Source organism: Tiliqua scincoides, chromosome 3, assembly GCF_035046505.1.
Source record: "Tiliqua scincoides isolate rTilSci1 chromosome 3, rTilSci1.hap2, whole genome shotgun sequence".
NCBI classification, from domain to species: Eukaryota; Metazoa; Chordata; class Lepidosauria; order Squamata; family Scincidae; genus Tiliqua; species Tiliqua scincoides.
The window spans coordinates 182,353,160-182,370,346 of record NC_089823.1 but is presented as its reverse complement, the minus strand read 5'-3'; the positions used below and the strand labels follow the sequence as shown (position 1 = coordinate 182,370,346).

General features: G+C 45.2%; 1 protein-coding gene across 1 annotated transcript in view; it reads right to left on the bottom strand.

Moving 5' to 3' along the window:
* LOC136645223 (guanylate cyclase 2G-like) overlaps positions 1-17,187 on the bottom strand; it is a 52,862-nt gene that overhangs the window by 29,819 nt on the left and 5,856 nt on the right. Inside the window, exons 2-5 of the mRNA XM_066621461.1 lie at positions 4,925-5,276; positions 2,044-2,153; positions 1,563-1,748; positions 28-172 (exon numbers count right to left, since the gene is read on the bottom strand). Of these exons, the coding sequence (XP_066477558.1) occupies positions 28-172; positions 1,563-1,748; positions 2,044-2,153; positions 4,925-5,276 (793 nt within the window). The remainder of the gene's footprint in view (positions 1-27; positions 173-1,562; positions 1,749-2,043; positions 2,154-4,924; positions 5,277-17,187) is intronic.

The window sequence follows — 17,187 nt, the reverse complement described above, 5'->3', positions numbered from 1 at the left end:
CGCCTAAAACTCTACCATTAATCCTACCATATAAGGGCGTTTTGTTGTAGCCTTTCAAATGGTTGACAAGTGTCCTTCCATCATGGAAATTCTCCTTTTCTTTTGACATTTCCTTTATGGATAATGCATAAAGTAGAACTGCATCATGCAGGTAGGCAGCGTAAGAACTTATCTGAAAGAGACACACATGGAAAAGGGAAGAGTTTGGACTGCTAAGAAAAGGACCTTCAGCAACATTTCATAGGACCCAATCCTATCCAGCTTTCCAGATCCGATGCAGCTGCAATGCAGTTTCCTTACCTTGAAGAGGCCTCATGACTGCCCTTTCACTGCAGGATGCTGCACATGGCATGGCCATATCAGTGCTTGAAAACTGGATAGGATTGGGCCCTTAAACTATTATTTCACAAGTCATTTTCTCACAAACTCAATAGTTAAACACTTGGACTCCATTAACCACCTCAAAAAACTCATCTTCTAAAGAAGTGTTGATCCAAATGCAATATTTCATTTACTAATACAGGCGTCCACCAGTTAACAACCTTCCGCTTAACAACAGACTGCATATATGATGGTGGTCAAAGCACAGCAAAGAGGCTCTTAATGTAGAGAAGAGGCAATCTATTTCCAGTAGCCTGTGCAGCCAGCTAGTTTCTGGCAAGGAGTTTCTGTTTACACAACAAAGTGCACTAGATTGGACTGAATGTTCGCCTAACAACCTAATCACATAACAACGGGAATTGGAGAACATATCCCCATCATTAAGTGGTGCACACCTGTATTTCTAATCATATAGTGGAGGGAGAAACAATATGATGGTATTCCCCTATCCTGAGCCAACAAATGCCCAAAGCCCCTCCTCTCTTGCCCTCATATATACAGCATTTGTCTGAATTGACAAACACTGTACCCAGGGAAATTTCTATCCATGATCTTGAATGCTGGGCACATAGTTTGTTGCTTCAGACCTGTTATGTGTATGGAGGTGGGGCTTTGAGCATATGATGAGGCATGGGCAGGGCTAATTTGCATGGTCTTAACCGCTCCCCATCATGCAGTTTGATCCATCCACATAAAGGTAAGTGTCTGAACAGGACTTCAGTATACTAGGGATCCAATCTTCTGTGAAAAATGGATTGAAATGGACTGAGAGTGCTTCTTGAAATAGATTTTAATGTTGGCTGTCATAAATCCAGTGACTTCCACATTTTCACACAAAATCATTTGTCAGGAGAATCATCCATCTGGTTCCCAATAATCAGGTGAAATGAAAGTGCGAGTAGAAAATGAAAGGTAACTGGTTCTTTTGTTACTGTGGCATGACAGTGTGACTGTCCCCTAAACTTTTTGGGGGCAGAAGGTTGAACAAACAGAACAGTCAACACTTAATAGCTTAATTAGTGTACGGTTAATCAAGCACTCAGTGTACAATGGTTTTCGCAGCAGTGGCAACAAATGAAATGTGGAAAAGCTGAAAAAAAAAGTCTTATATTCTCTGGCAGTCTGGATAGGCTCTTCCTTGGGTTAATGCTTATAACAATAGCGAGGACTGTGAATACAACCTCTTGTTCTGGAGCAAGAATACTGTAAGAGGGCTGCTCCTCCTCCAGCTTTTTATAGACTTCCTTCACAAAATCAGAATAGATGTTGTAGTCTCTGTAAGAACTGAGGGCTATCAGAAACACAGGCTGATAGGCATCTAAGACACCACTGGTCTCATTATTCCAAGACTGTTTCAACCAACTGTCCTGGAAAACAAAAGAGCAGCTGTGAGTACTGTTAGCAATAAACATTCAGCATGTCCTAGGCTGTTTACTTAATTCCTGCCATGTCTGATAAGGACAGAACCCTACAGAATCTAAAATCTGTGACCACCTCCAATATTTCAGAGCCAATCTACCACTTATGCACAATGAGAACAAGTCCATCATTGGCTATTAGTCACAATGGGTACATACAGCCTACTTGGGTCTTTGTTAACATTTTAAATCATGCTTTTTAACAACATAATAAGGAAATGCTCACTGTGTTGCCACTACTGACCTCAAACTGCTGGAGGACAAAGAACACATATGGCCCATTTGCCATACCCAGGTTTTTGGCCTCTAACAAAATGGACCTTGCATCAGAAGAACTGCAGATTAAAACAATAACTGCAAAAGAAAATGTGAAGAACTTCACCTCAATATAAAGGTCACAGTATAACCCAACTCAATGGGTAGCAACTAATGATTGGTACAAACCAATTCCAATGGTATTCTAAAAATGTGTACAATCCAAAGAATTTTTACAAATGCGCACTGAGTGTAATGCACAGCTAATGCATATTTGTGACTGAAGAAGTATATGGGAAGGTTATGGATTGTGAAAATGACAAATGCCCAGTATTCTGGGTATATCGCTATTAGGTTTTATGAAAGACCTTGACCAGACCTTGACCTTTGTACACTTACTTACAGTACAAACCTAATCACGTTTACTCAGAAGTAAGTCTCATTGTATTCTTTGGGACTGTCTAGTAAGTATGTTCAGGACTGCAGCCTTGCTGTTTCATGGAACTTAGATTTTTTTTAAAAAAAAATTCCTCCAATTATTCTGATATATTCATACACTTTTCTTTTTTCAAGACTGCAACATTGTCACATGGGACAGAGTTCTATTGCAGCTTCCAGTGGGGGGAGGAAGGTAATGCAACTTCCAAATGGGTCTGCGGCACCATGCTCTCAGGGCACTGCTGCATGTGCACCCAGGTGGCACAAACACTGACTATGCATTCTGATTGAGAGACCATGACTGGCTGACAATACTGCCTGTGTCTTGCTCTGTTCTCTGCATTTCTTTTTGCTCTCCACAGGCAGTTGTCCATAAGGGGAAGAAGACACAGGACCTCCACAAGTCCAATAATGCAGACCACAAGGGAAACCTACTGCCTGCCTGCAATGACCAGTGTGATTCCAACTGTTCCTCTAGGGATTGCTGACCTACTTGCTCCACACAGGCTCTTTTTTCCCCCCTTGCAAACTCCATGAGGGACAGTGAACTAATTGGCATAGCTAGGCCTCACTTGACACCAGAACGAGGTTGGCAACCCCACTTGTGTGGCTCTCTTTCAGATGCTGCTCTGTGATGCAATACAAACTTTGGATTGATCATACTTGCCTCTTTCTTAACAGAGATCCCTTCTCCCCACTATAGTTGTTTCTTACCTCACCTGGCCTCAGGGTAGGATTCAGGGTGAGGGAGGTGATCCATTCTGTTATCAGGACTCTGAGTGTGCAGCATCCTTACTCTCAGACTCATTGCCCTCCAGTGGTGAAGGAAAGCTCCTTATCAGCATAAGCCACCTGTTCTCTGCTACCATGATGTGTAAGGCAGGGCCAAATCCTATCCAACTTTCCAGTCCTGTTGTGGCATAGCCATGCCAATGGTGTGTGTGTGCTGTATCCTGGGAGGGTACTTCAGGACGCCTCCACAAGGTAAGGGAACATTTGTTCCCTTGCTTTGGGGCTGAATTGCAGCTGTACCAGCACTGGAAAGTTGAATAGGATTGGGCCCGCAGGCAGTCGTGGGTGGAGTAGGCAGCATAATGACAGCTACCCAAAGATTACTTCATGGCAGGTGTCAGAAATAGTGTAAAGGGCACAGTGTGAGTGAGTGAGGCTAAATAGGTGGGCTGCTGTAATATGCCAGCCCAGTGACTGGCCCATGCAGTTCTCCCTCTGATCGGTCCATGTGCTATAGTTAGAGGTGTGATTTTTCAGATTTTTTTTTTTGCATATTTCATTTTTTGACAAAACTGAGATGTGCAGAAAGCAGAATGATGTGTTTTTATTCCAAGAGTGCATTTTTATAAATTATAATTATAAATTATAAGCAATTTAAAAGTATACTAGGTAGGTGATATACGTGTTATAGTGTCAGCAGATGCACACCCCTCCATCCAGCCCAGCCTACAGTGACCAATATGCAGAGGTGTTAGAAAACAGTTTGATTTTCTTTTTTTGCAGATTTCAGGTTTTTTTATTTTGTTTTGTTTTTTGTTTTCTTTTTTACAAAAATGAGAAGTGCAGAAAGCTGTGTTGTATGTTTTTCTTTCGTTGTCACTGAAAAATCACACCTCTAGCTATAGGGTGCAAGCCAGATGTGCCTGTTTGGAGGGGGCTGCTAAGTCTTCTGTGAAATACTCTTTGCATGTCTCCTGCTGGGGCTGAGTGGTTAAAGAGCAGCTTTGTGGACTGGCTACTGTAGGATGCAGATCTACCTTTCTCTCTGCCATGGTTGTTTCTGGCAGAGAGTGAGTATGCTGATATTATAGGAAGCCCCATTGCTGAGCTCAAACCTTCCTTTCCTTACTCCTAACCTGGACCTCTCTGTAATGGCATACTCACACCCTTCCTTGACTGAGTGATGCTTTCAGCCTTTTCACTTGTGCCTTCTCTGGATGAAAGGGATCCTTCCACCCTGGTGGACTCTACCACAAGGATTCAACCCCTTGCAAAAGAGAGATACATACATTTACTTCACACAGCTTCCCTCTTTCAAAAAAAGTGCTCCTCTCTCCCTTGATCTTCTGCAGTCAAAAAGGTATTTCTTAAAAATGTGGGTTTATATGATAAGGGGACTTACTCAAGGTGCTAGGATTCTTAGCAGCTCATCTTACTCTCTGTGACCCAGTAGCTCCTACAGGGAGAGGTGCTATAAGCTCTTTGTTTCATGTGGGTAGTGTCACTGGGGCATCTTCCCATGTTAGTGACAGTCTTACCTGGGAGTAAGCCCCCATTAAGCTCTATGGGACTTACTCCTTAGTAGACATACCTAGGATTGCACAGTAGATTTTTTAAAATCACATTTATATTCCTCCTCTCACAAGTATAAAGTCTTTGAAATAATACAAGGAATCAAATCTGATTTTATAACAACTTACTTCTAGCCACAGAAGATATGTAGTTGAGCCTTTCTTGGTGGAGACTTTGATCTTTTGTATTGTATCTCACCTTGGCAGTGATTGTGATATTGGTTTGCAGTAGTTGTTTTTCTACAGATGTCCACAATTCCTCTGTTTCAGCCCAAGTGAAAACATTCCTTGAGCTTCCCAAAAGACCAACATATCTCCATCCAAAATACTCAAGAGTTTGATGCAGGACTTCCCCTATCCTTTGCAGAGGGGAGACGAGATTGACATAAGTGTCATAAAGCAACGAGTCATCCAGCTTTGCAGTCAGGCCAACAAATCCAAACATGGGGATGTTCCACTGAGAAGCTAGCAAACCAGTAACCTAGTTGGGGAACATGGGGCGGGGGGTGTTAATTGATAATAGTATTTAAATGCAACTCTAGAAAATGTAACATCATATTCTTGCTTATTATTATTGTTCATGAAATGAAAAATTAATCACTCAGGATGGATTGTGCTTTACTCGGAAGTCAAGCAATCTCATAATCAGAGTCTGTCATTACATGATAACAGCGTTTGGTTCCTAAAAGCTTCTTCTATAAACAGAAGAGGAGAGGTAATTTTTGCCAACCCTGCCCTTTCCCTCTGCAAATCCCTGCAGATATCTGCTTTTGAGGGTCCCTCAACTCTCCATCCCTCCTCAACTGCCCCCTCAACTTTCCTTGTAAAAGGAGGGCCGAATTAACCAAAATTGCCCTCCTTCCTTCCAGAAGCAAAACTTTTGTTCATGAAAGTTCTTCAGATTCTACCGTTTGTATCTACCAAAAAAAAAGAAAGAAAAAAGATTAAGCTAATATTATATTACCAGAATTTCAGGCATAACACTTTGTACACAACATTAATATTTGCCCTAATTCATTGTGAGCCATTGGGCAGAAATAGCTTTGAATACTAATTGCTTGCGTGAGTTCAGGGACCACAACTGAGTAACATTTCCTGTATTCATACATTTCATGAACACCACAAACGACCTGAACTCTTGCTTCTTTTCAAGTCCACCGGAAATGAATGAAGGTCACACCAGAACGATAGTTCCTTTTTCATACATCGTGCCCACTGATTTGGACTTAAGTCTCCACGGCAGCCCTAATAAGTGCATAGGGCATTCATGGGTCCCACAATGGGCTTAGCTGTCATAGGCAACTAAGCAATGAGCAAAAAATAGATATGCAGTTCCAGTGTAACATGGGAGCTTTGCATGCACATCATAAGTCACTGAACACTTGTGCATGCACATGTTTAGGATGCTGGGGAATCTTGATAACAATGCTTTAAATTTTAAAGTGCAAGAGCTGATCAGGAAATCCCTCATAGCACAGTCCATTAAGGACGCAATCCTAACCAACCTTTGAGCATTGACTTAGCCGCAATGCACCCCCAAGGTAAGGTAACAAACATGCCCTCACCTTGAGGAGGCCTCCTTGACTGCCTCCCCACTGCAGGATGCAGTGCATGCCACACTGGCACAGCTTATGTCAATGCTGGAAAGTTGGTTAGGATTGCACCCTAAATCCATTAAGACCACTCCAACAAAAATCAACTTTGAATTTTTTCATTAGAGTGTTTTCTTCTCCTGCAACTTATTTCTGCTTTGGAATTTATATTTTATTTAAGGATCTAGCTCGGGGGAGACGGGGTTCAAACAAAAGGCCCAAGGCTGGGATGTGGCCCATAAAGCTCTTTATCTGCCCCTCATGCACTCCCAGCACCACTATCAGCTGTTATCAGTTACTGAGCTGTGCTGAGATGTCACAGTTGAAAGGGCAGCCCAAGAGATAATTGGGCTCTCCCATATCTTGATCAAGCTTTGCATATTTTCTGTGCAGGTATTGTGTTCCTAAATGAGAAAAAGTGCTTATTTCTTGTCATGACCCACTTCTGGTCCTTAGCAGGCAACCTGAATGCTATTTGACCCACTGCATGAAACGGGTTTGACACCCCTGATCTAGCTCATTTCACCTCAAATGAGTGGACTGTAATAGTTTTAAAACAAATGTATAGAGACTGACAAATGAGATTAAGAAGTATCCCAAATCAATATAAAAGGGACACTAGAATGTCACCCTGCAAATGTTTATTCAGAAGTAAGTCCCACTCTTACACCCAGGACTTACACCCTCGTAAATTTGCATAGGACTGAACCCTTACCTAATATGAGATACATACTATCTCTCAAAGATTCCTTTGGAAAGGCTAAAGGCAACATATGCCTCAGACAAATGCTTCAATTTGCCTCTTGATGATCCTGATATTTTAGTTCAGCGGCGCTCAAACTTACTCTTGCTGCACGCCTGGAATGCGGTTCCCATCTGGACCGCATCCAAGTGTTCCACTTGGATGCCGTACAATATCCTCCTCTTACAGAGGACAGGGACGCTCTGGGCAGTTGCATTGTCTGCCCGGCGTCCCTAAAGACCGTGCAACAGGACATCTGAGCAGATGCGACTGCACAGAGTGTTCCTGTCCTCTGAAAGAGAAGGACATAGCCCAGCACCTGAGTGGAACTAAAAGGTCCACTCACTGGGCAGACTGATTCACGTGAACGCCAGATCTGGTCTCTGGGCCTGGGTTTGCATCTGGCCTCTGGCCTCTGCTTTAGTTCTTTGCTAAAGTCCTTTGAAAAAGTTTCAAGGGCAGAACCTGGGTGACACCATCATTTTTGCTGCAGGGAATGTTTGAGAGCACCTCTCCTCACTGATTCTCCATGATTATACCCCTCCTGGGAAAGTTTGGTATCTTTTAGGCCCACTTGCATCAGCTGAATTTATGCAGCTCACTGTGCTATAGCAACTTGGGGGAGGGGAGGTATTGATATGGGTCTTGCTACAAGAAGTTCTCAGTTGTACCTTGTCACACACACAAAAACCCCATTCAGACCAAGCTTCACAAATGCAGATCAGTAGATTAGGCCAGGGCTTCTCAAACTGGGGTGTAGCAACACCCTAGCCAGAGGGCCCTGGCCTCTGTCCCCTTAAGGGGTGGGGACAGGAGGGAAGCAGTGAGGCAATCCCCAAGATCGCTCAGGGGACTGCAGGGACTGGCATTTACTTGCCAATCCCTGCAGCAGCGTCCTGGGGGCTTCCAGTTTTGTGGAGGTGAAGCACGATTGATCTGTTTTCACTTTCTGGAGGCAGGGGAGTCCTGCAGATGCTCGCATAGGGCTCCCCGCGCCCCCAGGACACTGCTGCAGGGACTTGTAAGTGCATGCCAGTCCCTGCAGCCCCCTTAGCGACGCAATGCTGGGGATCGTGTCGCTGCCTCCCCCCCCCGCCCCCACTAAGACTTACAGCAGCTCAAACTTTCCGTGAGAGTTTGAGAACTGCTGGATTAGGCACTCCTGTATAAGCTCTTGATTAACCAGAATACATTCTGGCGTCACCTCGTTAGAAACTTGAGGTGTTGCATTGGCTGTTAGACAACTGAAACCAGCAAAACCAACAGTATGCATCTTACAAGCATAGGATACAGGTGCTGTTACATGATTGTACATTTCCTAAATTCAGAGCCATTGCTGAAATTCAGAGTCACTGTTGCAAGGAACAAACCCTGATATGTTCATCTGCACAAAGGTAAGTCTTGCTCGTAAAGAGCCAGCATTTTTGACAACACAAACTGGCCATAGGGTGAGTGCTTCCTTGTTCCTAACGTTTCTCATGCTGAACAATAGTAGTGCATGCTGCACACTTTTCCCAAAAGTGGAAAAAGTCCCTGGGACAATTCCAGAGGCTTTTGCTACATTTGTGTTTGAAAGAGAAACTAGAGACTAAGGGCCCGATCCAGACTGGTGCATGCCAGGTCAGCACATAGTGTTGCAAATGTGCCAAAAGGCACACCTGCAACATTTACCACTGGGCCAGTGTTGGTGTTGGCTCAGTGCAAGCTCACGCTGAACCAGCGCCAGGTGGAGGATGAGCAGCCACCGCCCAGAGCTCCAGGCGAGCCATGTACATAAGAACATAAGAACAGCCCTCCTGGATCAGGCCATAGGCCCATCTAGTCCAGCTTCCTGTATCTCACAGTGGCCCACCAAATGCCCCAGGGAGCACACCTGATAACAAGAGACCTCATCCTGGTGCCCTCCCTTGCATCTGGTATTCTGACATAGCCCATTTCTAAAATCAGGAGGTTGCACATACACATTATGGCTTGTAACCCATAATGGATTTTTCCTCCAGAAATTGTCCAATCTCCTTTTAAAGGCATCCAGGCCAAATGCTGTCACCACATCCTGTGGCAAGGAGTTCCACAGACCAACCACAAGCCGAGTAAAGAAATATTTTCTTTTGTCTGTCCTAACTCTCCCAACACTCAATTTTAGTGGATGTCCCCTGGTTCTGGTGTTGTGTGAGAGGGAAAAGCTGTCCACTCTATCCCTGTCCATTCTATATGTCCACTCTCTGTGCACTCGTTCCCATGCATAATTTTGTATGTCTCAATCATGTTCCCCCTCAGGCTCCTCTTTTCTAGGCTGAAGAGACCCAAATGCTATAGCCTTTCCTCACAAGGCCCCAGCCCAGTAATCATTTTAGTCACTCTCTTTTGCACTTTTTCCATTTCCACTATGTCCTTTTTGAGATGTGGCGACCAGAACTGAACACAATACTCCAAGTGTGGCCTTACATCAATGTGTACAATGGCATTATAACATTAGCCGTTTTGTTCTCAATACCTTTTCTAATGATCCCAAGCATAGAATTGGCCTTCTTCACTGCTGCCACACATTGGGTCAACACTTTCATCAAGCTATCCACCACCACCCCAAGATCTCTCTCCTGATCTGTCACAGACAGCTCAGAACCCATTAGCCTATATGTGAAGTTTTGGTTTTTTGCCCCAATGTGCATGACTTTACACTTACATTGGAATTCACAAATATATTCACAAATATAGAACTGCAACCTATGGACTTTTTCAGCCTCCTAGAATGGCATTCTACAAAAATATAGCACAAAACACACAGCACTCTCCCGTGGTCTCTTTTCAAGTTCAAATCTCTGCTGGTGCTTGGATTTCCTTGCAACAGACATGGGACAGGCAACAAGTAAAATGTTCTCATTCCTTGTGGTGCATGACTTATCTTTGATCTCTTTGAAGCTCCTTTAGTCCAACTTGATTGTGCAATATTCTGTCTTTAAAACCACCCTCTGCCACCCGCACAGACAACCTGCAAACACAAAGTTAATAGCCTTTCTAGGCTGAGCCACCAGTGAAACCGGGCTGATGCCATACTTCCCATTGAGTTACTCTGAGGTCTAGGAAGTGAACTGGCTGAAAAATCACAAGCCACTCAACAATCCAAGCCCCAAGGGTATCTCAACAACTGGGCCAGCACATAAAGGACATCTCCAAGCGCAGGAAAACAACATACTGGAGCAAAGTAAGGAACAAACCAAGGTTGTAAGAAAAGGTTCAATTATATTTATTTACTGGGGCGGGGGAAGCAGGTTGCTCTTATAGGTCTAAAGGTGTCTAACTAAAGAAGTTCAGTGTAGGTTTGATTGAGTTCCATGTTCTGAGGGATGCAAGGTTATACCATCGTTGATTATTTTGTTTTAGAGCTACCAAAATGGTAGACATATATTTAACAAGTAATGTCCTCAGACTTACATATTTTATATAGAAAGTGTGTGTGTGTGTGTATGTATATATATATATATATATATATATATATATATATATATATATATTATATAGAAAGTAACAATTTTTCTATATTTTCATATAGCTTTTATATAGTAATCTAACTTTCCAGCACTACTCAGTCATGCCAATGTAGTCTGCACTGCATCTTGAGGTGGGGGGGAGGCAGTCAAAGAGGCCTCCTCAAGGTAAGGGAATGTTTGTTGCATTACCTTAGGGCTGCATTGCAGCTGCATCGGCATTGGAAAATTGCTTAGGATTGGGCTGTTAGACTGTAATCCTCTACACACTCATAGAGAATAAGGCCCATTGAACACAATGTCATCCAGTGATGCTTTTCTGAGTGGTGAAAGTGTTTGTAGTCTGCTGTGACACATTTGCAAGGCACCGTGCAGATAAAATTGCTCAAATCCATTCTGACAGACTCCATTCAATAGTAAGTCCTATTTATGTGCTGGTGGTAACTGCTTGTCATCTTTCAACTAACAGTTTGCAATGGCTAGTTTTCATCCAGAGGATGCAGACAGGTTACTTGGATGTTTGTGACTGACTACTTGCCCACTTAAGCTTGCTCAATCTGACAAGGAGGCTAAGAAGGTTCCCATATGCCCTCTCTTGATCTGGCTAACCCAGGAAATTATTGGCTTGTCTCCAATTTTGCATTTCTGGATGTTTGAATGGGTGATGATATCCCAAGTTCAAGGTTTCTTGAGTGAAACTAAGTACATGGATCCTTATAAGTCTGGGTTCCAGAAGGAATTTAGGACTAAACTCTGAAACTGCCTTGGTGACCTATGCTGGTGGCTAGACAGGGGACTGATTTCCTGTTGGTTCTGCTGGACCTCTTAGTGTCCTTTAGTAGCATTGACCATGGTCTCATGGATCACCTTGCTGGGTTGCTTAGCTTTGGCTGCTGTGCCAAATGTGCCTGCTTTTGAGGAAGGTGGATCTGGCCAGTGTAACACATGCCCTAGTCACAGCTAGATAGTGATAGTGATAGTACTGGAACACACTCTATGTGGAGCTATCTTAAAGAACACCAGGAACCTGACTTTGTAGAATGTGGCTGCATGGTTGCATATATCTCCCATTTGGTACCAATTGGTACCAATACCACTATTTACTATTGTGTTTCCATGCTCCATTCAAAGTGTTAGTTAAAACCTTTAAAAGCCCTTAATGGTCTGGAATCAGGATACATGAAGAACTGCCCCCACATGAACCTTACTTACTGGGGGCTGGCACAGCTCCCAGAGCCACTGCCATGCACTCCTCACCATTTGCAGCAATGGTCAGGAAGCACACGACACTGACCACCATTTTGCAACACCACGAAGCACGTTGCAGAGAGCACGTTGCATGTTGACAGAACCTGAATTCTGGCAGCATGGGCAGCCCACAAGGTCAGGTTGTGAATCTTGCTCTCATCTGTCTTCAGCGAGTGGAAGTGTGCATAGACAGATTTGTGACTGAATGAATGGATTGATTTAGTTTCTCAATGCTAAACACGGTCTTATTTCGGAGGAGCTTTCATTGGGTTGTTTGAAATCAGGTCCAGGATATAAAACAGGAAGCACATATGAGAAGTGTGCAAAGTTCGAACACTGGGCAAGACACATCAACAGAAAATTTATATTTGTTAGTACAATGCGTTTGATCACCTTTACAGCCTAGATGCTATTTGATTGGAGTTCAAGCTATTCTCCTCTACTTACTTTTGTGAGTAATATACTTACTTTTTCTGAGTAAAATAGGAAGGTGCAGGGGGGGGGAAGGGCATTGTGGGTACCCGGAAATCAGAAAGAGTGATGTGTGAGTAAAATAGGAAGGTGCGGTGGGGGGGGGGAAGGGCATTGTGGGTACCTGGAAATCAGAAAGAGTGATGTGTGAGTTAAATAGGAAGCTGCGGGGGGGAAGGGCATTGTGGGTACCTGGAAATCGGAAAGAGTGATGTGTGAGTTAAATAGGAAGGTGCGGGGGGGAAGGGCATTGTGGGAACCTAGAAATCGGAAAGAGTGATGTGTGAGTTAAATAGGAAGGTGGGGAGGAAGGGCATTGTGGGAACCTAGAAATCGGAAAGAGTGATGTGTGAGTTAAATAGGAAGGTGGGGAGGAAGGGCATTGTGGGAACCTAGAAATCGGAAAGAGTGATGTGTGAGTTAAATAGGAAGGTGGGGAGGAAGGGCATTGTGGGTACCTGGAAATCGGAAAGAGTGATGTGTGAGTTAAATAGGAAGGTGGGGAGGAAGGGCATTGTGGGAACCTGGAAATCGGAAAGAGTGATGTGTGAGTTAAATAGGAAGGTGGGGAGGAAGGGCATTGTGGGAACCTGGAAATCGGAAAGAGTGATGTGTGAGTTAAATAGGAAGCTGCGGGGGGGAAGGGCATTGTGGGAATCTGGAAATCGGAAAGAGTGATGTGTGAGTTAAATAGGAAGGTGGGGAGGAAGGGCATTGTGGGAACCTGGAAATCGGAAAGAGTGATGTGTGAGTTAAATAGGAAGCTGCGGGGGGGAAGGGCATTGTGGGAATCTGGAAATCGGAAAGAGTGATGTGTGAGTTAAATAGGAAGGTGGGGAGGAAGGGCATTGTGGGAACCTAGAAATCGGAAAGAGTGATGTGTGAGTTAAATAGGAAGGTGGGGAGGAAGGGCATTGTGGGAACCTAGAAATCGGAAAGAGTGATGTGTGAGTTAAATAGGAAGGTGGGGAGGAAGGGCATTGTGGGAATCTGGAAATCGGAAAGAGTGATGTGTGAGTTAAATAGGAAGCTGCGGGGGGGAAGGGCATTGTGGGAACCTGGAAATCGGAAAGAGTGATGTGTGAGTTAAATAGGAAGGTGGGGAGGAAGGGCATTGTGGGAATCTGGAAATCGGAAAGAGTGATGTGTGAGTTAAATAGGAAGGTGGGGAGGAAGGGCATTGTGGGAATCTGGAAATCGGAAAGAGTGATGTGTGAGTTAAATAGGAAGGTGGGGAGGAAGGGCATTGTGGGAACCTGGAAATCGGAAAGAGTGATGTGTGAGTTAAATAGGAAGGTGCGGGGGGGAAGGGCATTGTGGGAACCTGGAAATCGGAAAGAGTGATGTGTGAGTTAAATAGGAAGGTGCGGGGGGGAAGGGCATTGTGGGAACCTGGAAATCGGAAAGAGTGATGTGTGAGTTAAATAGGAAGGTGCAGGGGGGAAGGGCATTGTGGGAACCTGGAAATCGGAAAGAGTGATGTGTGAGTTAAATAGGAAGGTGCGGGGGGGAAGGGCATTGTGGGAACCTGGAAATCAGAAAGAGTGATGTGTGAGTTAAATAGGAAGGTGGGGAGGAAGGGCATTGTGGGAACCTGGAAATCAGAAAGAGTGATATGTGAGTTAAATAGGAAGCTGCGGGGGGGAAGGGCATTGTGGGTACCTGAAAATTGGAAAGAGTGATGTGCGAGTTAAATAGGAAGGTGCGGGGGGGAAGGGCATTGTGGGAACCTAGAAATCGGAAAGAGTGATGTGTGAGTTAAATAGGAAGGTGGGGAGGAAGGGCATTGTGGGAATCTGGAAATCGGAAAGAGTGATGTGTGAGTTAAATAGGAAGCTGCGGGGGGAAGGGCATTGTGGGAACCTGGAAATCGGAAAGAGTGATGTGTGAGTTAAATAGGAAGCTGCGGGGGGGAAGGGCATTGTGGGAACCTAGAAATCGGAAAGAGTGATGTGTGAGTTAAATAGGAAGGTGGGGAGGAAGGGCATTGTGGGAATCTGGAAATCGGAAAGAGTGATGTGTGAGTTAAATAGGAAGGTGGGGAGGAAGGGCATTGTGGGAACCTAGAAATCGGAAAGAGTGATGTGTGAGTTAAATAGGAAGGTGGGGAGGAAGGGCATTGTGGGAATCTGGAAATCGGAAAGAGTGATGTGTGAGTTAAATAGGAAGGTGGGGAGGAAGGGCATTGTGGGAACCTAGAATTCGGAAAGAGTGATGTGTGAGTTAAATAGGAAGGTGCGGGGGGGAAGGGCATTGTGGGAACCTAGAAATCGGAAAGAGTGGTGTGTGAGTTAAATAGGAAGGTGGGGAGGAAGGGCATCGTGGGAACCTGGAAATCGGAAAGAGTGGTGTGTGAGTTAAATAGGAAGGTGGGGAGGAAGGGCATCGTGGGAACCTGGAAATCGGAAAGAGTGGTGTGTGAGTTAAATAGGAAGGTGGGGAGGAAGGGCATCGTGGGAACCTGGAAATCGGAAAGAGTGGTGTGTGAGTTAAATAGGAAGGTGGGGAGGAAGGGCATTGTGGGAACCTGGAAATCAGAAAGAGTGATGTGTGAGTTAAATAGGAAGGTGCGGGGGAAGGGCATTGTGGGAACCTGGAAATCGGAAAGAGTGGTGTGTGAGTTAAATAGGAAGGTGTGGGGGAAGGGCATTGTGGGTACCTGGAAATCAGAAAGAGTGATGTGTGAGTTAAATAGGAAGGTGGGGAGGAAGGGCATTGTGGGAACCTGGAAATCAGAAAGAGTGATGTGTGAGTTAAATAGGAAGGTGCGGGGGAAGGGCATTGTGGGAACCTGGAAATCGGAAAGAGTGGTGTGTGAGTTAAATAGGAAGGTGTGGGGGAAGGGCATTGTGGGTACCTGGAAATCGGAAAGAGTGGTGTGTGAGTTAAATAGGAAGGTGGGGAGGAAGGGCATTGTGGGAACCTGGAAATCAGAAAGAGTGATGTGTGAGTTAAATAGGAAGGTGCGGGGGAAGGGCATTGTGGGAACCTGGAAATCGGAAAGAGTGGTGTGTGAGTTAAATAGGAAGGTGTGGGGGAAGGGCATTGTGGGTACCTGGAAATCAGAAAGAGTGATGTGTGAGTTAAATAGGAAGGTGCAGGGGGGAGAAGGACATTGTGGGTACCTGGAAATTGGAAAGAGTGATGTGTGAGTGAAATGGAAGGTGTGGGGAGGAGAAGGACATTGTGGGTTCCTGGAAATTGGAAAGAGTGATGTGTGAGTGAAACGGAGGATCTAGGGTGGGAGGGGGGAAGGCAGCTCATCTAGGAGAAGGAAAACCGATCCCAAACATCCACTGCCTTGTGGCTATATCCAGTTGTGGAAAAGGTTTCAGGAGTCAACCTCGAGGCAAAATCAGGAGCCGGAGTCCCTGAGGCAGTTTGTGGCTGAACACAGTCACGTTCTGGCAACTCCTGCGACGCCGCTGGAACAAACTATATTGGCTTCTGCCTTTCCACTGGACCATTCCAGCGACGTGGAGAGGGGGGATTTGCTGCATGGGTAACAGCCTATTCTCCATGCCTTCTTTACCCAGGCTTCGCGCATTGGAGAGGACACTCCAACTTCGCCATATGGCGTCGGCACAACACGGGAAGCAGCAGTTTACCGGTTATAAGTCTTCGCTCGATTGGTGTAGAGCGTGACGCCAGGGGCTGCTTCCGACAGTGGGAGAGATCATTGCATCTCATTGGGCAGCTACCGCCCGCCTTAAGCTGGGCAGTCCCCAGTCAGTAAGGTGCTGTGCTGCCTCGCCACAGTCCGTTAACCTCACGGGGCGCGTGGGGTTTAGGGTGAAAACTGACAAGCGGATCGACAACTCTGCACCATGCAACAGAAAACAGAAAACTTCTGCCCTAAAGCTGGGCACCTGGAACGTTAGGACAATGACACCTGGCTTCTCTGATGACCTGCAAGAAATAGACGACGCACGCAAAACAGCTGTCATCGACATGGAGCTGAGCAGACTGCAGATGGACATTGTCGCCCTTCAAGAGACGAGGCTGCCAGATTCTGGATCTGTCAAGGAGAGAAATTTCTCATTTTTCTGGCAGGGAAAACCACCAAACGAAACCAGGGAACATGGTGTTGGCTTTGCAGTCAGAAATTCCCTGCTGAAGTCCATCATCTCACCTACTGTGGGAAGTGAAAGAATTTTGTCCCTGCAGCTTCAGTCATCAGCAGGACCTGTCACTCTCATCAGTGCTTATGCACCGACTTTGTAGTCTCCAGCAGAAGCCAAAGACAAATTCTATGATGACCTGGCCACCACTATCAAGAAGATCCCCGTAAAAGAGCCATTGTTCATCCTCTGCGATTTCAATGCTAGAGTTGGTGCTGATAACAGTTCGTGGCCCACTTGCTTAGGTCAGTTCGGCTTTGGGAAGATGAACGAGAATGGCCAACGCCTGCTAGAGTTTTGCTGTCATCATGGTCTCTGTGTCAGCAGTACGTTCTTCAACACGAAGCCCCAACATAGAGTCTCTTGGAGACACCCAAGATCAAAGCACTGGCACCAGCTCAACCTGATTCTCACCAGACGCTCCAGCCTTCCCAGCACCAAGATCACACGCAGCTATCAGAGTGCTGCCTGTGACACTGACCACTCCCTGGTGTGCAGCAGAGTGAAACTGCAAACAAAGCGAGTGTATCACACGAAAAAGGAAGGAAGACCTCACATTGATACCAGCAAGACCGGGTATCAGAGAAAAGTGGAGGAATTTGCATGAGCGCTTGAGGAATCTCTTCCAGGCCTGGTCGATGCAAACGCATCCAACAGATGGGAACATTTCAAGAATGCCGTTTACAACAACGCCTTGTCCATATTTGGCAAGAAGACCAACAAGACGGCAGAC